At 42.3% G+C, this 22968-nt stretch overlaps 1 protein-coding gene across 3 annotated transcripts in view; it reads right to left on the minus strand.

Annotated features, from left to right (window-relative positions):
- ccdc88ab (coiled-coil domain containing 88Ab) overlaps positions 1-22968 on the minus strand; it is a 103173-nt gene that overhangs the window by 10396 nt on the left and 69809 nt on the right. For all 3 annotated transcript variants that reach the window (XM_080448674.1, XM_080448673.1, XM_080448672.1), the window contains exons 17-32: positions 22205-22498; positions 21474-21656; positions 20877-21155; positions 20189-20322; positions 18761-18899; positions 17430-17606; positions 16124-16285; positions 12517-12794; positions 11519-11662; positions 10993-11179; positions 10427-10572; positions 9722-9814; positions 9223-9431; positions 5672-5749; positions 3296-3526; positions 2546-2599 (exon numbers count right to left, since the gene is read on the minus strand). In XM_080448674.1, the coding sequence (XP_080304800.1) occupies positions 2546-2599; positions 3296-3526; positions 5672-5749; positions 9223-9431; positions 9722-9814; positions 10427-10572; positions 10993-11179; positions 11519-11662; positions 12517-12794; positions 16124-16285; positions 17430-17606; positions 18761-18899; positions 20189-20322; positions 20877-21155; positions 21474-21656; positions 22205-22498 (2788 nt within the window). The remainder of the gene's footprint in view (positions 1-2545; positions 2600-3295; positions 3527-5671; positions 5750-9222; positions 9432-9721; positions 9815-10426; positions 10573-10992; positions 11180-11518; positions 11663-12516; positions 12795-16123; positions 16286-17429; positions 17607-18760; positions 18900-20188; positions 20323-20876; positions 21156-21473; positions 21657-22204; positions 22499-22968) is intronic.

Here is a 22968-nt window from a genome sequence, read left to right on the forward strand (position 1 = left end):
CCCACCTGATGTCGTGAGGGAGTTCTGACTGCTCCACACCGTACTGAATAACTACTAGCTTGCATAATGTCTTCAGTGTTGGACTTAAATCTAAGATGTACAGACCATCAGAGACGAGGCTTCCAAAGAGTATGATACGATCTCCCACCATGCAACAGCACATAGAACACATCTGAGAAGGGCCGTTTCCCTTGACTTCAACCTTATTCCAGGTGAAGGTCACTGGGCTGAATTTCCACACATCATTTAAGTATTCATCATTTAAGCCACCATATATGTACAGCTCTCCATTGTAGGCAAAGGCTGCATGACCCCAGCGTCTTTCTGGGAGAGGCTGTGAAGGAGGTGTGTTCAGCCAGTTGTCGGTCGCTGTGTCAAACACGCTGATGTTGTAGTAGACTTCGTCGTGCCCTTGGCCCCCAAATACAAACATCTTTGTCCCGATGATGGTGGCAGAGTGATATGCTGAATTAGGTGGTGGAGTTCCTCTGGTGTTAATTAAATCCCAGACCATTGTGGTGGTGTCCAACTTGTACATGTCATTAGAGTATCCAATCTGGCTGACGACTCCTCCATAGATATACATGACCTTCTCCAAGACACAGGCTGTGTGGTTGAACCTCGCCTCTGGAACGGTTCCATAAATCTCGATCTTGAACAATCTGTGGGAGTCGACATCAAATCCATAGAGAAGTTTACAGCAAGCCGTGCGAGGATATCCTCCCCAGATGTAGACGCAATCTGCTATAAGTACAGCCGTGTGGCACACGCGACTGGAGGGAACATCAGGGGGACCTTCTCCTCTTCCATTTGTCCATGGGGGCAACTTCCTCCAGCGCAGGGACACTGTGTTAAAGATGTGGACTTCCATCTGACCACTGTTCTTCTTGTTACTGTATCCTCCAAATGAGTACACCTTGTGTCCGACTACCACAGCAACTGGGCTGGAAATATCATTTCCTTTCAGATGCATCGTCCAGTGAAACATTTCACACACTAGCACCACTGTGAATCAGTGCAAACTAGAAAAAGGTCTCCGCCAGGTCAGGTAGGTATGATATGAGTGATGTCATCATGTCATCATGTGTCTCGCTAGCCAATCACAGCTGGTGACAGACGGACACACACACACACGGACGGACGGACAGGGGGTAAAACATACTCTCCTCCATGCCTTTCGGCCTGGCGGAGACAAATACTGTATCACAGTTGTATGCCTCCATACAGACTTTGAAGGAATTGAATGAACGTGTTTTGAGAGGTCACAATGAGCTTGACCATTGACCACATACTTCTAATCAGTTCATCCTTGAGTCTAAGTGGACCTTTGTATAAAAAGTGTCATGAAATACCCAAAAGGCCTTCCTGAGATATCGTGTTCACAAAGTTGGGAAGGACGTATGGACGGACGGACGGACGGACGGACGGACGGACGGACGGACGACCCGAAAACATAATGCTGTCTACCGGCAGAGGCATAAAAATGCTGACGGAATGTTGTAGTAGCCATTAAAAGTTATTGGCACAATCTATGTATGTCAAGGAAGTGCCAGTCATAGCACTAAGCAGACTGGCATCTACATTATAATGTATACTTGGGCATCATCAACAATGTCGGTGTGTGAGAGTGGCCATTTCCTCTGGTCAATAAACAACTGTAGACTGGGCCTAATGGACACTCAAACCTCTTTACGTGATTCAAAACAGCAACATACAGTGTACAAATGGATGAATTAATGCTGATTATTTTACTGTGTAGATAGGCATTCTTGGAACCCATCCGCTAAAAGTCGGTGAGGTTCTGGCACTAGTGTCTCACCCACTCCATTCATTCTGTACGCTCTGTGGCTGAAAATCGACACTTCCTGTTCAGTACTGTACAATGGATTCCACAATTTGTCCATAAAAAGTGGACGTAAGCAGATGCTGACAGCCTCAGGCACATGCTGGGCCAGGATGTCGGCATGGCCTACATCATATGCTAATGTGATATCTTAATGTGATACTGCTAGCATGCTAAATGTACAGAATGTATTTAGGCTAATAAACGACTACTGCCAAGAAAAACTGATAGGTGAGGGGTATAGATCTACAGTAGCTTGTGGCTACTATATGTTATGTATATGTACTGTATGTGTACTGCTTTTGACTGTTTATTATCTGGGCCATCTACATTCGGTTGGAACCAAGCAGGTCCAACCGAATGAGTTGAGACTTAATAGGCGAACATTCACTGAAAATAGCAGATCTACAAGCTCACAGCTCAAGCTTGTGAGCTGCCTTGTATATCGGCTCTTTCTAGCGAAGAGATTTGGTGTAGAGGGGAAAAAAAAGAAGGGGACCAAGTATACACCCCGTTCAACGAAGTATACTATAAGCTCTATAGTATACTTCCCTATAGTATAGGGTTTAAGTTGTAAATCTAAGTGTGGGAGTGCAGATAATTGAGGACATGACCTGCTTTTAAAGTCATTCAATCCTTCCTCGTTCAGCTGTGTGTAACCTTTTGTATATTCCTTGACTTTGGGCACTGGTAGTTCCTTACCTTGACGTCTGGGATCATCCGAGGACCCTGCTACATCCTCACAGGAGGCATTGTCTGTAGACACACAAGATAGACAGACAAAGAATGTTGTATTATTATGAGGGTTAGGAAACTAGAGCAGCTACGGCACCACCACCACCGCAGAGAGTAAGGGATTGAATCCTCCACTGTGCAGCCGGCTTGGCCGGACAGCCCAACAAACTTAGTTTTCAGGAGGGAAGACAGGCGGAAAGGGCGTTCTTTGTCACTCCTACAGGTTGGTCAATCTACTCTATGTCTCATAGGAGGGCTGTGGACAGTTCAGAAACCCGCCTACCACTGACATGATTGTTAGGCATCTTCTTTTTTTTCCAAAGATTTAATTTATTTTAATTACATTTTTATTGATGCAAGAACAATGTCTTCTATTATAGCATACTAAGTTTCCAAGAAAACGAAGCCTGCAGTTTCTATTAGCTTGGATTCCCGATCGATGTCGTCACTGGTAGGCAGGTTTCTGAACTATCCACAGCCCTCCTTTGCGACACAGACTGAGTAGAGAAAAAAATTACCATATTATCATGAGCATTAGTGAGGACCAATTATATGAACATAGGTTGAACATGGGTGAAGTCGTCCTTTAATCATACATTTTCATCATAAAGAAAAAATGTCAGTAGTGTTTACAGATGCATGCTGACTTCTGTACTGTACTAGAAAACGTGTCTTGATATTTGCCCCGACCCTACTCGACTGGCAAAGACCCCTAACCTTTAACTCTGTGGCGGTGTTTAGATCTGCTGTGGCTGGCAGTTGGCAGAGTGAGGGTGGCAAAGTCGATGGCGTTGGTAGAGAAGGCCAGTTCCTTCATGCGCTGTCCACTGCGCCCACTCGTTCCGGCCTCGCCCGTCTCCTCGCCTCCTTCAAGGTTCTCAGTGCTGCCTGCCCACTGGCCCCCGGGGGCCCCCGCTACTGCCAGGTTTTGTAGTAGATCATTCATGGCTAGATGGATGCACAGAAGAAATGACGGGAGTAAATGACGGGAGTTATAGGTAAAGAAATGCATTCATTCGCTCAATCAAATTCAAATGTGAACATATCTGGCCAATAATAGATTATAATTTGGATGAAGCAACCCTAAACAGGATGGCTGTTCATGTGTTCATTGAGAGATAGATGAAAACATCTCAGGCTACAGGTATAGAGCAAATTAATGAGCACACAGGGTGCAGAAATAGGTTCAGTATCATTTCATTTTTAACTCATTATAATTTGATAATTTGAACTCAAATTTGAATTCCTTTGTGATAAATCTATCTAAAATTTGAGCCGTTGTCAACATGTGTATAAAGACGGCACACTTGTGGTTGGTGCACCTGTGGCCCAGGTGCAGTAGGGGACAGTTAATGAAATCAAATCAAAAGGCCCCCCTTCTTTAAACACTCAGTTCATTAAGCTGAATCGGATGTAGTGGTGTGATGGCATGCAGAGCTTCTGCAAGCAGTGGCGTACATAGAAGATGAGAGATAAGTCCATGTCAGAAAGGCAAGCGCAAGATCTGAAATGCAGCCCAGAGAGAGAAGGCCGAAAGAGGGGGTAGAGAGAGACAGCAATAGAGGTAGAGAGAGATAGCGAGGTAGAGAGAGAGACACAGTATAGAGAGGTGGAAAGATAAATTGTGATAGAGGCAGAGAGAGACGGTGGGAGCTAGTGAGAGACAGAGATGGAGGTAGAAAGAGAGACAGTGATAGAGGAGAAAGACAGTGATAAAGTTAGAGAGAGACAGAGACAGCAGTAGAGAGCGAGCCAGTGATAGAGGTAAAGAGAGACAGTGATAGAGGTAGAGAGAGACAGAGACAGCAGTAGAGAGCGAGCCAGTGATAGAGGTAAAGAGAGACAGTGATAGAGGTAGAGAGAGAAGCTAGGAGGTTCCATTTCAAGTCCTTCATGATGAGTGTGAGCGGCGGTGAGCAGACGTTGATGTGGTGGTGAATGCTTAGTCATGCCTGCACAACAGCAAGCACGTCTCTCTTATACACACACTCGCTCTATACAGTAGTCTTTGAATTGCACACAAAACATACAACCAAAAAAAGCACACAACACAGCTCTACAAAAAGCTGCACAATTGCCCACATTACTGCCAGACTTAATGTCAATTCAGGCAAACCACACCTAGACTAAAGAAACTGGTTCATGTCACAATTAAAGAGAAAAACTACAGAAACAAGAACTCCAACCACAACACTAGTTTCTATGACAAAAAAAGAAGAGAAGAAAAAAAAAGGATTGTACAAAGTTAGTAAAATTCAATTATTTACAGCTACAGTAGCACATTAGTAGCAGGAAACAGATTGTCAAGACAGATTGTCTACAATTAGTTTGGGGAGTTAAAGGTCATGTATTAAAGCCACAAATAGATCATCTTCTATAAGAGAGGTAGTGGCAGACACAGAGCAGACCAGAGTAAGTGACAGGGAGGAAAACACAAGGAGAGGTCATTGATGTCAACAGATATGAAGGCATGATCTCTGCAAGGTTGCTTTAACACCTTTATTTATTGTAAAAAAAAAAACGAATTCAAAGCTCTCACCCGAGAGCCATCGATCAAAAAGGTTTAGTCAATTTGTAGCAGTGTTTCTTTCTTTACTCTTGCTATTAATGCATAATGGCCGCAACTGAAACACTCTAGGTTTGAGGTGCGCCAGTGGATGGCTAGTGCGTTGACCACGTAACTGCAACTTCTCCAGTTTGATTCTGGCTGGAGACATATGTTGCATGTTGTCCCCTCTCTACCCTCACGTTTCCTATGCATGTCTCTACACTAACTAAAGTAAAACAATATAACAGACTAAAATAATCTTTAAAACAAAACACCCTAGATTTCATGTTGAATAAATTAACTGCTCTATCAGCTAGCCAAAAATCTCAGGTCAGGTGGTAATGGGAGTCAAGACTGTGAAGGTATAGCTGACAACATATAGCTGTGAATGAAAACCACCATGGCCCCTCTGTCTTATCGATGGTTCTAGTCACACAACTATGTTTGAGTCTAACGCACATCAATGACCATTCCTTCTTTGTGGTGATGAAAGGAAGGGGAGAAAGTGTTAGGGAGTCTAGCGCGGCGGCTCACGGAGGTCTTACACATGGAGCGTCGGTAGATGGCCTTGACCTTGTCTTTGTCCTTGGATCTGTTCCTCATGAAAGGCAACCTTTTCAGAGCTGTCAGAGCGCAGCCAGAAGATAGACAGACAGACATTGGAGAGAATGACAAAACAGCCCAGAAAGAGGTGGAGGAAAAGAATAAGAAAAAAGACAGGAGGGCAGAACAGACGTGATGTGGTTAATGTTACAGACAGCCACAGGGAGGGAAACAAAGAGAGTTGAACCTCTGGACACTCAGTTGGACAAAAACAACACAAGCATTCAGTACACGCTACCACTACTACAAAAAATACTGTCCTTTAAATAACTTAAAGGACAGGTCTTAATGCATCTCACTTAAGATGAATTGGAAGATCTTCCAAGTTTGCCCAAAAAACATTTGCACCCATGTTTTGGTGCTTGTTGAGCTTAGCAATGCCTTGTTGAGCTTAGCAATGCCACAGCAAATCAATGATTTGCTGTGGCATTGCCAACCAGTTCACGATAGACATCACAGAAAAAACACAATGTGAAACATTATTTCCCACAGAAACGGTTTCTCTCATATTGACTTGTAACAGCATTCCTAACAAATTCTATTGCAAATCCCTGCACCAACCACAGTAATAGTGCAAGTGCTTTTTGGATGGAATTAAATGTCCCTGAATGATGAACATTCATTAAAAAAACATTAAGCAAATACAATTCTTTTTCTGTCACTCACACATACACACACTCCAGAAACCAGATACTTTATCTGCACAGTCAATGGTCCACCCACACACACAAACACACCTACAGTAAGCCAATGGTGGTCATGAGTCTTCCACTGCTAACTTTAATTCACACATAAAAATGTACCAAAAAAAACAAAGTCACAGCATGACACACATATGCAAAGGATTATTAAAGGGTGCAATCAGGAGTGTGAGGAGATCTAATCAGTCCTGGCAAATAACAGCAGGAACAGCACCAGAAACATTACTTACTCACAAATAAATAACATGCACGTGTTTATTTGATTATACTGACTTGTCTTGCACATTTTTGTATTTCTTATTTTTTTTATAAATAATGAATAGAGGTATGTATGTGTAACATTCAGTTCTCTTCCCTTAATGCTTATAATGTACAAGCATATTTAGATTTGTTTTGAGTGCAAGTCTGGCAGGAGGCCAAGTGTACGTTTTAGTTTACAAGTGTATTTGATTTATTTGGTTAAGGTATATTGCCCCTGTACCATAAGCATGGGGTTCATTTCTCTGTCCCTAAAGTAGTAAGATTATTCAATTTGATGTTTTTTATCCATTTAGCCAAAGGACCATTTTCTAGATTTAGTTATTTCCATAAGTGTGCAGTTTTAACTTAGCTGAAAATGGCTTTTTAGGGTACTCGGGTGTGACAAACTGATAAAGAAGCAAAGTATCATCAACAACACTTCTGCAGTCTTTACCTTCTTGAATAAGCACACAAGCTGATCCTGAAATAGGTGAGGGATAATGCATTGCACCTTTTAATACAAAGCTGGAGGGTGGTGGTTCTTTGTCGTTTACAGCAGAGCTGTGCACATCAGCAGGTTGACATATTGGGCACACAAATGACTGACACCTCTTTGTCAGTTTGGAAAGGAAAGCACAAACGGAGGAGGTGAGCAGCCCAACTCACCAGAGAAAATACAGAAATAAATTCCTACAGGATGCTTTTCAGTAACTGAACCAATTGAGGTATGCTATAAATTAAACCAAGGCTCACCTGCCTTGGTGATACTTTTGCATGTATTGCATATAATTACATTATATATACGCATAGGAATGTTGGTCAAAGTGGTGTCTCAACGCTGTTGGGTACTTTATTCTACACCAGGGATTTTCAAACTTTTTCATGTCACGGTTCCCCATGTCAAAGGTATGAGTGACGTATGAGTTGTGGTCTAGCGAGAGATCCACTGCCAGCAGATCCTCCTCTCTTGAAATCTTTTCAACTTTGCTGCTCCACTTTTTGATAGCTCCACCTCCTGCTGCAGCAGTGAAAGCGGTGGTCGCTCCTCACCATAGACAATGCATTGAATCTCTCCACTTTCTCAGAACACGGAAGTGGAATACTACTGCTGGCATGAATTCAGCTTAAGGCTGTCATAAATGCAGTCTTGTGTCATTTTAGATTAGATTAAGTTCTCTCCATTCGAGTTATGTCATAAAATATATGCTAACACTTTCCATGGTCACGTCCATGGCCGACAGTCAACATGTCTCTGCTGCACAGCTCAGCTATAGGCTTTATACACTGTAAAATCCACAGTAAAATTGTCCAAATGGAACGAAAATGGACCCGAAGATTTTACAGTGTAAGCTGATGGACACAGATGATTGACTCACAAAAACATGGCCCCAATGACAGGACAGTGTTTGTCCCACATCCCACCCACCCTACAGTACCAATCTACTGCATACCATTGTTGGAGCCCTGCCCTTGGGCATGGGGCTGCTGCCCTCTCCTCCCTTCCGCACAGAGAAAGAAGCAAACCAATGGTTAACCATTCATTTCTACTATGTGTAATATAATCATATGAATGATACTTATACTGTATATACAGTACATGAGCCAATACATTGTAAAATAATGGAATTAAATAGTTAAGAAAACAGTTGAAATAAAACCTGTGAATAAAAGTCAAGTGTATCAACAATATTACAGAGGAAATATTTCATAAAAATGAGCTTTTAACACATACAGTACTTTACTTCACAACCTCTTCACTCATTCCTATATATTGTTGCGTTTATGAATAGAAATATTATAGTGGTGTACTTATTTATTTAACTTGGACACAAATGAGACTTTACACAGTTCAGTAAGTTCACAATCATACAAAGCCACACGCATGCACACACGCACGCACATACAGTAGCAATATAGGACATGTTCATGGGTGTGTGCATATGTACGTAAAAAGCATGTTCATTTCTACGCACCATGTTATTAACTCATTCCCTGCCAATGATGTCTTTTGACGTCTCTTAAAAAAATAAAATAAATGTACATTTTTAATTCATTTCTTTAGTTTTTCACAAAGAACCAGGAGATAACGCGATCCAAAGATTTACTGCTCCATTCACTTCCCTGTTAAAATAAAAAACAGAGAAAAAAATCCCTGTTTAACTATGTATTTTTGAGCGAAACATGCCATTTTCAACTGGGTATAACAAGTGAACGGGAATCACGATGAATTTTTTTTTTCCTTTCACGGAAGCATAGTGAAACCCTCAGTAGTGATTAGCAACCATCAGGGGATCGATCATACTGGAGATAAATATTCTGTTACTACTTGAAAAGGTAAGAGAATCGCAAAATCCTGGCAGAGGGACCACACAACCAGAAATAAGTCTGGCAGTGAATGAGTTAAGCTAATTGCTCCTCATGATATTTCTTTGTGTTTGTGTGTACACACATGAAGTGAGTGTACAGACATGTGAAGCATCTGTGTACTGTCTTGTGTCATCAAGTGTATTTTATCATGTGTGTGTGTGCACGTGTGCAGACAATGTACTCACTGCTGCTCCTCCTGTGTGTGAGCGTGTCGTCCAGGGAGTTGGATCCAGAGCCAATAGAGGAGCTGTCTTGACTGTCCGGAGGCAGAGCCAGGCCCAGGAAACCCTCGGTGGACTCGGAGCGAGACGGCGTCAGGGTCAGAGAACGCTGCCGTTCACGGCTCTTTGGCTTGATCAACTTCTTCATCTTCAACGTGATCCAATTCCCACGCCTGGTCCAAAAATGAAAGTGAGCGAATGGTCTGGATAAAGACTCACACTTACAGTATGTAAATATCAAAATGTGTCATCATTACTGTCCCTAATTCTACTGTTTTATCTTGATTTGAACTGTCCTTTTGTGGTTATACTACTAGCTCTTTACCGGTCTTTTCTATTCCGTTAAGCATTCTAGAGCTCAGAAAAAGAAGAAGAAAATTTCTAATGCTTTGTTACGTTTTTCAACAGACAGGATATAGCATCTACAGTACAATACCAGTGTTCCAGAGATGAACCAGTTTACCTGCGTGGAGGAGATGGGTCGTAGAACTTGTACTGGTCCATGATCTTCTCCTCTAACTTCTCCTTCTGTCTTCTCAGCTCATTCAGTTTGTCTCTGAGCAGAACAGAGAGGACAGAAGACCCAGTCAGACAGACACAGCATTATGCTTTCAGCTTTCCCTCCGTTTATAAGTCTGTACGTATGTACATACGTCCGTCCATCCATCCCAACCTTGTGAACACGATATCTCAGGGAATGCCTTGAGGAAGATTCACGACATTTGGCACAAACATCTACTGTACTAGGACTGAAGGATGAACTGATCATAAATAGGTGGTCAAATGTCAAAGCCACTGTGACCTCACAAAACCTGTTCAATAAATTCCTTCAAAGTCTTCATTCACTACATATATATGAGTCTGGACAGACACAGATGTAAACGGCAACTGGATAGCGGAGGCATACAACCACGATGCGGTACTTCTAGTTTTATGTATTGAATGACAGGAAACAAAGGGGATAGTGGGGGAAGGACATGCAACACAGGTCTCCAGCCAGTATTGAATCGGGGATGTTGTGGTCAATGCGCTATCCGGTCATCTACCGGTGCACCCCAAAACCACAACATTGAGACAGAATAGTGGTGTTTAGTTACATGTACTGTCTCTCTTCTACTGTACATGGAACATTGAGATAGAAGCAGGCAAAACAGTGGTGTGTAGTTACATGTACTGTCTCTGTTCTACGTGGTACAGGTCTTTGCTCTCCATGGTCTGCTCCAGCAGGGTGCGGTTCTGCAGCATCAGAGTCTGGATCTGATCCAACAAGTGGCGGTTCTCCTCCTCCAGGTTGCCCTTCAGCTGGCTGAGCAGCTGGAACACACACACAAACACACACATATATTATGGCTGGAAAGCCAAAGAGCTGGAACTCTCAAACAGCTGGCTCAAGAGCTGGCACACAAATTAACAGACAACATTAAAAGACACACAACATCCAAATCTATGTTTAGACACTCAACTCAAAATGTAAATGCACTCACACTACTGCTGAATTTCTACATTTTATGTCTACATATACGTACATTATTCACATAATAAAACATTTAAAAAGTGTTTACCTGCCCAAAAAAAAAATACAAAAAACTGCCATTTTAATCAGGTTTTGCTTACTCTGATTATGAACATACCCTGATGTTGGATATCAGACAAGTGTTTACATGCCGATTTAAATAACCAGAGTAGTACCTTAACTGGGTTAAGATCAGAGTATTAGCATCCTTAGCTCCTTACCTCACACTGGTTGGTGAGCTTGGTGGAGGTGATGTCCAACTGCTGGAACTGTTCCTTCAACTTGGAGAACTCGGCCTCCAGCCGGGTCTGCTCCAGTGTAGCACTGTTCAGCTGGCTCTTCACGTTCTTATGGTCCACCTGAAGAACGTCGTTGTCCCTCACCAGCTGACGATATGTGGAATTCAGCCTGGAAAGCACAGAGAGAGAACAAAAGAGAGAGCACAAGAGAGAGAGTGACAAAGACAGACAGACAGAGAAAGAGAGCAAAGAAAAAATATTGTATTTTTCTCTTCCTTTTGGGAACATTTTCTTTTTCCATGGGTGTGATTTACTTACAAATGTTTGTTTTATTGTTGGTTACTTACTTACTTCAATGCCATTTTTGTTTGTTTAAAGAAAATGAAAGGACTTGTGGCTATTTAAATTCATATTTTTTTCTTTTTTATTATTATGTCAGAAACCCACATTTCTATTTTGCTTAAAGCTAACTTAATTTTATGTCCAGCTGTGCCCACACTGTACATACCTGTCATTCTCCTCTTTGAGTAGTTTACACTGGTCCGCTGTGGCTTGGTGGGACTGGTTCTCCGACACCAGTTTCTCCTGCTGCTCCTTTAGAGCCCGTTCTAGCTCCTCCAGTTCTCCTTTACGCTGCATAAGCTGCTTGTATCTGCACGCACACACAAATATTTTTTGTAGGCTAGCTTGTTTTTGGGGTTAAGATCAGTTTACTATATGTCATATATGTCATTTTCCAGCGCAATGGTTGGCAAACAGGAAGTTCACAAAGGATTGGCAAGGGAGAGAAAACTAAATGTCTTACAATTTACATATCACATCTTGTTCAGTTAAATTATCAAATACTAGCACATTGCTGAGTGTCGATATTACATGAATTAATTCTCAGCTCAATGACAACGTTATCAGTGCTATTCCGCACAACAACTTCAAAGTTAAGTACAGTGTGTGGGCATCCAAATAATTGTCCTACATGTACATTAGAGCCATGAAAGACATGTTTATTATCTTAACTCTCTCAGTGCCAATGAAATAAAAAAATATGTTCTCTAAACTGCCAGCAAAAGGAAGCGAGATACAGCCCTTTTCAGTTATAAGTTAAACAAAGAGTGGATGGAGCTGCAAATCTTCAGATAATGATATCTTGGGTTCTGAACATTTATTTTTTAATTTTAATTAAAAAAAAATTACTCTGGATTTTTCGTTCTGGCACTGAGGGCATTCAGAAAAAACTCGGGATAACTCGGGGCTTGGCACTGAGAGAGTTAAACACAAACATTATTTTGCACTTCTAGCACACAATTTTCAACAACTGTAAAGAACAGAAAAAGAAGATGCATTGTTTGAATGTTCTTTAAAGCATATCACATAACACAGTGCACTGCATAACACAGTTTGCGCAACAAACCGAGTCATAAGCCGAGTGTACTGGTACATCCCAAATATTTACACATCCTATAGAGTAGACAAATCACCATGACAAGCTCCATGTCCCACAACACTCACCTGTCCTCCAGGTCACGGTGCTGCTGCTCCAGGCTCTTGTGGGCGCTCTTCAGTCCACCGTGCTTGCCGATCAGGGCCTCGTACTCTGACGCCTGCCTCTCGTGGAGCGCCGCCAGCTTCTCGTGGTCGCGGAGCAGCAGCTCGTAGGTGGAGCGCAGTTCCTCCTTGTCCCGTAGCGCGCCCTCACGCTCGCATTCCACGCTGCTCTGCTGGCTCTGCAGCTGGGCGTTCTGCGTCATGAGCGCTGCGCTCTGGGAGTTGAGCGTGGAGCTCTCCACCTGGAGATAGACGCAGAACATATTGATATATTTTTAAAAAAATTGGGGGAAAAAATAATATGCGGGGAAGATTTCAAAGATTTCACAAGGCCATAAGAATGTGAACCCATGTACACCAGTAGAGTGAGCAGAGTTAGATTCTGCTTTTTGTCTTTAGGGGGCACTGTGAGTCCATTGCATTTATTCTCTCTTCTCTTTGAAATAGCTCTCTCCACACAGGACCGGGGTTCGCGGAGATGGAAAATTTCCTTTAACGTGTGCCTGCTGTGGTCACACTGGGTTCAGTCAGGTCCAAATCCCTTGTCGGCCATTACTAGGAATGTCTATTTACATTGTGGCATACACATGCATCAAACACAGAAAAAAATGTGTACGCACGCACGCACACATTTCCTCCACATATACTGTACCTCATCTACACACAAACACACCCAATCTATGCAAGAGTGTGAGCGAGCGAATGGGAGCAAGCCACGCGCATGCACGCACGAACACGCACACACACACACACACACACACACACACACCCCCACACACACACACACACACACACACACACACACACACACACACACACACACACACACACACACACACACAGTGTGCAAATCCAGTAGTGCGGATGTAAGAAGGGTTTGAATGGCAGCCATACAGACTATTTGTCTGAATCCATAAGCTAAGCTCTATGGGAAGGGAAACCACAGGAAATCAGAGACTTCACTGAAGCACTGCACCGTTATTGCAGTGTGTAATATACAGTGGCGTCCACAGGATTTACATTTAGGGCATGCAGGATCTTTCGCCCCCCCCCCCCTCTATTACCCCCAAAAAATAAATTTCAACTCAATGGACCCTTTGCTAAACCCCACCCCAAAAGCGATTGTCCAATGCCAGCTTAGCAACCGTTGTTAGCCTGGCATAGGTCTGGCAAGCTTTTGTCACTTGCCATAGCTGTCAATGTTATTTCGCCCGCACACACACAAAATCATTTGCAACATAATAGCAAAAATATGAATACCATGATAACGCAATGGTGACTATGAACCAGCAACAGATTCCACGTACCCAAAACCGTTGGAGGGTTCTTGTTGAACACATACAAAGCTTAACGCCGGGAAAGTTACACGACTCACTCGCCCAGGTGGTGTCAATAATAGGCTACTAATCACCGTAATCATAACAACATTCAGAATCACAGCGCTGCCTGTTTCCGATTCCGCACGTTAAAGTATATTAATTCATTTGTTTGTCTATTTATTAACTGCTACTGTAGTCTTATCCTGCGGTACATGAAAACTCCTGTTACAGTCATGGATCAACTTCAACCTGGTGTTTGCACTTTCTCCATTTACGGTCCGTACATCTATATAAACGTTCAGATTTCAAATATAAAGTGCTTACCCCATGGCCACGGATGTTACAATTATGCACGTGTTCAATAAAATCCGATCAGTGGCCATTTTCTCATAGAGTTATAATGTATCAGAGTGCAATACACCTACCAACCGATAGGGTCGCGCAGTTGAAAGCATATGGAGAAAATGGCCACCGATCAGATTAAAATGAGAGCCCGTACATAAATGTAACATCCGTGGCCATGGGCCATGGGCCGTTTATGTAGATGTACGGGCCGGCCGTAAATGGAGAAAGTGCAAACATCAGGTTGAAGTTCATCCATGACGGTCGTGACAGTCGACCGTCGTGTATCCATGGCTATTACTCCCTCTAACATTTCCTGTGTTTTTGACTTGTTTTCATTTTTCATTGCAATTGTGTCTTATTTGTTTGTATTGTCCTTTGTGTTAATAGTACAATAAGATACCAGGGTTGTGGCTCTTTCGGAGCGGGAACTTTGGGGGGGTGGGAGGGGTAACATACATTCACTGTTTTTGTATGCCTTTTGTTATTGATCTGTATGTGAAAATATTAAATAAAGAAACCTTGAACAAAAAAGAGTATAACATTTCCCGTGTTTTTAGTTTATTGAAATAATGTCATGCACATTTTTCCAGTGCATAGCCTACTGCAGGCCTTGTTGACTAGAGGGAACTTTGGGGGGGGTGGGAGGGGTAACATACATTCACTGTTTTTGTATGCCTTTTGTTATTGACCTGTATGTGAAAATATAAAACAAAGAAACCTTGAACAAAAAAGAGTATAACATTTCCTGTGTTTTTAGTTTATTGAAATAATGTCATGCACATTTTTCCAGTGCATAACTGCAGGCCTTGTTGACTAGATTTAGAAGAGATTTTGAAGCTCTTACTCCTGAAAGCCGTCATTTAACATGGCGCTGCCAGGCCTGGGTGTGACTAACTTCCCACCACCAGTCACAGAGTGGAGTGGGTGGGGCTTAGCGAAGGGTCCATTGAAAATCGGCGATGGAAAACCGGCGAAAATTGCCGTTTTCAAGATGTTTTGGCCATTATCTCTGGAACGGAAGGTCCAATCTGCTCAGTTCAAAGCTTGTTGAATGCGTGACTTTGAGGAAATTAACTCATTGAGTGCCATTAACTATGCTATGGTGCTGGGTGCCAAAGACGTGTTTGACGTGTTTTTGAAAAAGTTGTTATCTCGCTTCCTAAGCACTTTTTTTTTACTTTGAAAAAAACTCTGGCACTGGGACAACATAATTCTGAAATAATTCTGACAATTCTGGCACTCAATGAGTTAAGCACGCAATGGCACCTTTTTGGGTTATTTGGGTTTTTTAGGGGAGACGAGATCTTAGTCTTAGATCTTAGAGGCAAATGGTAATAAACACACACACACTGCAATATAGGTCAGAAACCAGGGGTCCCCCAATCTCTTCTGGTTGTCCTGTGTATTAAAGCTGCACTGTGTGATATTTTTGATGGTCAAATGGCCTGAAAATAACATGCAAGATGTGAAGGTTGCATTCAAACGTTAACACTACTAAACAACATGTGCACATGCTGGCCAACCACGTTGTTTTCTCCTCCTTTCCAAAGCACGTCGTAAAAATCTGCCCTCACTCTATGCATAATGCACCTCCCATCAATCCTGTTGAAACACCATGTCACCTCCCTCGCTCTTAAATATATGCTCACCCCATCCCACAACCATGATTCCCACAATGGCAGATTTTTCAGTGCAAGATGACTTCCAAATGCATGTCTGTAGCTGCCTGTATCTGTGCAAAAAAGTCAGAACCAATCTAATTGCTAGATACATTTAAACTACCTACCGTATACCTCATGACACAGTAACAAAACTGAAAAGGCCTGATGGTAGTGGCTTAGTTTGTCTCACTCTATAATTGCCTATCACACAGCAGACCTATAACATAAGGTGTATGCTAGCAATACCTGTAGCTTGGCATTCTGTGTCTGTAGCGTGGTGTTGTTCTCCTGCAGGGTGGCAGTCTGTCTCTGGAGGGCCACTATCTGAGCCTGAAGGTTGCTGCTTTGCGTCTCCAGCTGTTTGAGTTGGCTCCTTAAGGCTGCCTTCTCAGCCTGCAGTGTAGCATTCTAGGAAATGTAAATACACACATAAATGGGGATATTTAGATACGACAGATTTCAAGAGGGATATATAAACACAACTGTACTCTTTACCATCTCCTTTGATATCTCCGACAGGCGGAGATCTTGAATCGATCGTGTCTCACTGTCTGTGTGTCTGTCCACAGCTATTCTCCGAAACTGCTAGGCTGATCAGCGCCATATTTCTTAAGCACGCTGCAAGCAGTCCAAGGATCTCAATTCTCGAATACTTTTCAAATCCATCAACAACAACTATGTAATTTGATGAATTTATAATTGCAGAGCAAGCGTCCCGCCAGGATATGGACCACAACTAGCCAATCCCAGCAGGCTATGGGATAAGTGTCCTGCCAGGCTATGACTCGCAACAAGACTGAGTAGAACTTGTCCTTCCAGCTGGAGGCCCTGGAGAATAAGAACTCCCAGCTTGAAGAGGAAAGCCAAGTAATAGCTGTCATTATTATAATTATTGCATAATTAAATGAAAGGTAACTTATTATTACTGCTAAGATTAGCTTGGCTGTTGTAAAGCTCTCACAATTTAGTTTGCTAACGCTTAGGTTAACAACTGTAGCGAACTACCGTAATATGATACATAGTTTTGCTATTGCTGATTTGTAAAAAAAATTCACATCACACATACTGTAGTGACTCTTATGTCATGCTAAGCTGCTTCAAAATGAAAATGTAATTATACAGTTTAGATTAATCAGGTGTTCAAAGACATTTTATCCACCTTATTTCGTTGCACATTACACTTCTGTTGCCAACTCGCTAGACTCCTAGTACTTCCTGTACCAAAGCGCTGATTCAGTTCATACACATAAATAACATGAAACATTTAACAAGTTATTTTTTAACAAGTTAGCTTTGTGAAGCTAACTTGAACAGACTGTTCTCTCATTTCAGCAAACTCATTTGTAGATTGTTCTCCTACAAATCCACTTTGTATGTACTTTACACACACACACACACACACACACACACACACACACACACACACACACACACACACACACACACACACACACACACACACACACACACACACACACACACACACACACACACACACACACACACACACACACACACACACACACACGCGGTGAGTTGGCTGTGAACATACATTCCTCTCCACCTCGATGAGCCTGTCTTTGACTTTGAGCAGTTCCCTCGTTGCATCGTGGCTCTCTTTCTCCCATTTGCGGACAGACTGCGGGTCCTCCTCTCCTTTAGGTGGCGAGGTCTGCACCATCCTCTCCTCCTCCTCCCGCTGACGTAGAGCCTCATAGTTCTTTTTCACCTAGGAGTCACATACACCAGTGGTTCTCAAATTTTACCCCCAAATTAATGTATTTGGCCACGGGACCACCTTCTGAAAATATTGTGCACCAGGGACCCCCATACAAGATTTGATCTGAAAATATTCAAACATTTTCAATTCTTTTCAAGATTTTTTGGAAAATATCAGATCTGCAAGCGTGTCACGATGCGACGTCGTGGGCTTGTAGATTGGCTATTTTCAAATAGCCAAATAGGCTATTTGTGGTTAAACTTATTTAGATGCTATATTAACTAATTTTGATGGGGACCCCCATGGAACCCCTCAAGGACCCCTGTGAGTCCCCGGACCTCACTTTGAGAACCCCTAACATACACAACATATCATCATTGACAAATTCATTCACAAAGTTTTTACTCTCAGTGCTCCATGCCATGAGGAGGAAAACGGAACTGCCTGGATGAAGGAAACGCTCTCCCTGTATTTCCCAGATGCCTGTCACCTCATAAATAGATTAAAACCCACCATAGAAGATGAATAAATAATGTGTGTTGAGTGTTTTAGTCTGCAAGGGAGAGGTCTGAGAACGTTTTCTGTGAGCTGGAAGAGTGGTATTTTTATTTTCTGTGAGGTGGGTGTCTGTGGTTTTTATTGCTGTATCATTACTGTGTGCACGGCCCCTGGCTGGTGTGCGTGTACTGTATGTGTGTGTGTGTGTGTGTGTGTGTGTGTGTGTGTGTGTGTGTGTGTGTGTGTGTGTGTGTGTGTGTGTGTGTGTGTGTGTGTGTGTGTGTGTGTGTGTGTGTGTGTGTGTGTGTGTGTGTGTGGCCAGTCTACAACTATATGATGTGTATATGCATATATAAGGTTCCTCCTGGCTGATGTGCGTGTTGCACGCCTAGCTTACAGCTATGCAAATACAAAATTGCATGGTACCAGTACGACATGACTCACTCAACTCAGTTTTCCATTGGGCAAAACGTTTTTGGGGTATCACCAAGTGAGCTGAGGTGACACCAAAAGGTGACATGAAAAGACTTGAGTTGAATCGAGTCAAGCCGCTACCATGCAGTGGAAAAGCCCCGTTAGAGTGTGTTGCTGGATTTCCCCCACGGGATCAATAAAGATCTATGTTTGCATGAGTGTGTTTGTGCGTGCATGTGTGGGGAGCTGACCGTCTTGAGCTCCTGTCGGAGTTGCTGGTTGAGGTTGGAAGACTCCTGCAGCCTGGCCTCCAGTGCAGCGATCTTCTCCTCCTTTATCTCCAGAGAAGACTTAAGAGTCGACTCCAGCTTAAACTCCAACAGCTTAAACCTGAACACAAAGTCAGTCACATTTAATATTTAGTGTGCGACATACACCAGTCACCGCCAAAGCTGCACCCCTTTTTGAGGACATCCTCCCCATTGTAACCCAATGCTGCCTGTTAGACCTATATTGGCTTTTATCTTTTGACAGAACTATCCAATATTGTATTCCCTGATAATATTGAAGGAATCTGGAAATATTCAGAGCATTTCCATAGTAAGTTGCAATTTTTTAAATAAATATATATAACGACAGATTTGTTTAACTCTCTCGTTCTTAACAAATACTTTTATCAACTCAAGTATGTAAATGCTCTGAATATTTCCATTAAACATTATATTATTAATTAATTATTAATATTATAAAAATGAATATTGGATAGACGTCAAATGATATAAGCTAATTTAGGTTACATTCCATAGGCTCACAATGCCGATGATTCCCACAAAAAGGAGTGCGGCTTTGGCGATGATGTGTTGCCAGTCAGCATAATTTCATTGTTTTCTTAAAGTCAACTATGAAAATTCCAAACACCAGAAAATGTATTTCAACTAGCTACAAATATGGCCGGTTCAAAACAAATATATCTCAAATCCCAGAAGTCATAGACAACTCTATTGTTGTTCAGAAAGTCTCAGAGCTGCACTGTTTCTTTGATCAGCATAATTCATCATTGTGATGAACCTGGGCATTGTAATTATTTTCCTTTCACACAATGATGAATTATGCATATCGAAAAAGCTCTGGGCCTCGTTTCAACACTTTTTTTGGACAGAAATGGTGTTGTAATATTTGTTTGGTCAAGATACATTTTTATTTTTTATTTTCATAGGCGAAGTTGCCTTGCGCTTATCACTAGAATCACCTCCATAATCCTGAATCAACATCGAAGCCAAATTATTTCTCGGCAAGAGTGTAGCAGGTGGAGGAAAATATTGGCTTGAAATAAAACTCACAGCATGATTATTATACACAGTTTTTTTTTTTTTTTTTTTTTTTACCACAGCAAACATTTAACTAGGATGCAGACTTTGTTGGTGCAGTCGTGCATGACTAAATTACTAGCAACGTTTATTTACTCTGGGCTCTATAAAGAGAGAATAAATGTTATCATTTGGCTTCAGGGGCTTAAATGGATTTAAGAATTGCAGCAAACAAATGAGTAAAGATTTTGTTGTGCGTGTGTGTGTGTGTGTGTGTGTGTGTGTGTGTGTGTGTGTGTGTGTGTGTGTGTGTGTGTGTGTGTGTGTGTGTGTGTGTGTGTGTGTGTGTGTGTGTGTGTGTGTGAGAGTAACCTGTCACTGTCATCAGAGCTCTGTTCATCCTGCAGCAGCCTCTCTTTGTTGAGTCCAATCTTCTCCAGCTCGTGGGTTAGCTTATCCAGATCATTATTAACCTGCTGAGTCCGCACCTTCTCACTCACTAGCTCCTAGACACACACACACACACACACACACACACACACAAACTTGTGACACTGCACTCAAATGTTTCCTTTCATTAATCAATATTTTATTTTATTAGCTTTTAAGATAGTGTCTGAAAAGTTATCATGATTTAGTCTGGTAACTTGTCTAAGATACATGACTGCTTACACCAGTGTCTCTCAAATCTGGTCCTTTGGTACTTTGGACCCTGGTAGGATAGAAAACCAGCAGTACTAGAGGTTCAGGTAGGATAGAAAATGAGCAGTAATAGGCATCCTAATAGAACAGAACCATTAAACCATTGCCTAAATATTTGTCAATGGGACAATTTTTAAGGGAGATAGGATGTATATGTCTCTGTTCTCAGTGTGACAGAGAGGACATGGTTTTAGGGAATCATCTCCCTTTTACACTATTGAGGACAAAAGGACAATGTATATTTTTTGGTAGTTCACAACATTTCATATTCATTCATTCAAATCGACATCTTATATTTCTAGGATTTAGTCTATTGTCCAGCCCTCATATCATAGAAAACTTCTCCCACCATTCTCACCTCTCGGAGGGCAGTAAGGGTCTTCTTATCGATGGTGGCCTGTTTGACTAGCTCCTTGTTCTCTCTCTCCAGGTCTTTAACCCTGGTACACGAGTCTCTGAAAAAGATCATCTCCTTGCCCATGGTGCGGTTCTCCTTCTCCAGGCAGGAGATCCGCTGGTTATCGTCGTCCAGCTTGGAGTCGCGGATCTCCGCCTGCTGTCTCAGACGTTTGTTTTCCTTCTCCAGCAACTTCTTGTCTTTCTCCAGCTGAGAGGTCTCGTGCTCCAGGGTCTTGTTCTGGGTGAGGTTTAAAAGGGAGGCGAAGAGATAGAGATTGAAAGATGGATGGATAAACACCATTTCATAGGATTATAATAGAAAATATAATTTAATTCGTTTTCAATCTTAATCAAACATTAATTATGGTATGTTTGGCTCCCATAGGGGGACAGTAAAGATGACCCAGTCTTTCCCAAACAATAGGTCGCAGATCCATGTTTATGGTTTGCGAGTAAATATCCCTTTTTTACGTTTCCTACACTTTTCTTTTTACATGTTTTAAATGTCAGTTTGAGTCACGCCACATTTCTCTTGGGAACCACTTGATTGACCCACCTCCTGCTCGAGCTGCTCCAGGCGTTTACTGGAGATCTTGAGCTCTTCCAGGTTGTGTTGGAGCGTGTGGTTCTCAGCTTCCACATCCTGCAATTCAGCTTCCAACTGCTGGATCTTCCTGCTACTGTTCTCCAGAGCCTTCTGCAGGCGCTGGTTCTCTGTGTCCAGACCCTGGTAACTAACCTGCCACAGGAATTAACACATCACTAACCTGTTACGATTATTCCATCAACTGGTTGCTGGAACTCTCTGCCCGCTTATCTATATACAGGTCTTGAATCATAATAATTTTGCTTTGATAATAATGAATGAAATGTACAGAATGAAATTAAATGTAAAAAAGGTAACTGAACTTCCTTAGTATGACAGGCTTAATGGAACCTGTGCTAAATCCTTACAAATACCTGGGATAGAAAAATGCATCCTGCATTCTGCAGCCACAACAGTAAAAGCTCAACATGATAAAACTTTCCATAACATACTCGGTGTGCCTTTATTATTGCTGCTATCATAGAAATGGTATAATGAGTGGCGCTTATATCTTTTGCAAGCAGCATTGATACTATTGAATGAATAGTAATACTTGCATCACTTCTGTCTCATCCTCTTGCAGAAGGAAGCTCTTAACAGCTCCATGCTACATTTCGGTTAGCTCCAGTACTAGCAATGGTTCTATTTTCCCACATTTTCCAACGCATCACATCTCCGTTTTACGGCAGGTGTTCTCGTACCTCCAGTCTCTCGTTCTTCTTTGAGGAGGCCTTGAGCAGCTCCAGGCTACGTTTCAGCTGGCTCCTCTCGCTCTCCAGTTCGCGGTTCTCGGCCTCCAGCTGGGCGGCCTTGGCCCCCGCCAAGCGGAGGCCCTCAGCCAAGCGTCTAAGCTCCAAGTTCTCCTGTTCCAGCTGGGAGTTCTCCTTCTCTAAGGCCTCCAGCTGGAAGGACATGTTCTTCAGAGTGTCCAGGTTCTTCTTCAGACGTCGGCCCTCTGCCTCCAGCTCGCCGTTCTCCTTCTCCAAGGAGGACACCTACGGAGGAGGTAAGAACAGTAAGACTGCGTCAAATTCTTGTTTATCTGCTCAACTCAGGATCTCATTTTAGATCTCATCTAGATTACCTAGATTACTCAGGATTAAAAAAATTAAAAGAAGCTATCTCATATGTGTTCAGACTAAAATAGACGTCTGAAGTCAGGGTGAACTTCTCAATCCATGTGGCTATCGCCATGAAGGGAAGGGCACACACGACAGATCCCATATCAAACTGGCAATCTACTATAGCCAAGATTACTCTTTTACCAATGCAGAATTCTAAGCCTTTAGGCTGGAAGGAGATGATGGCACATCATACTTTCTAGGAATAATAAACAAACAACCCGCTATGTGAAGCTTTGAGCTCTCTTTACCTCAGGCTGATGCAGACAGGGTTGAGAATACAGATAATGTACAACACATTTAGCTGACAATTAACTCAGTTACGTTTTAACTAACGTCAGGTT

This window comes from Gymnoscopelus braueri (genome assembly GCF_963280865.1).
Source record: "Gymnoscopelus braueri genome assembly, chromosome: 14".
NCBI classification, from domain to species: Eukaryota; Metazoa; Chordata; class Actinopteri; order Myctophiformes; family Myctophidae; genus Gymnoscopelus; species Gymnoscopelus braueri.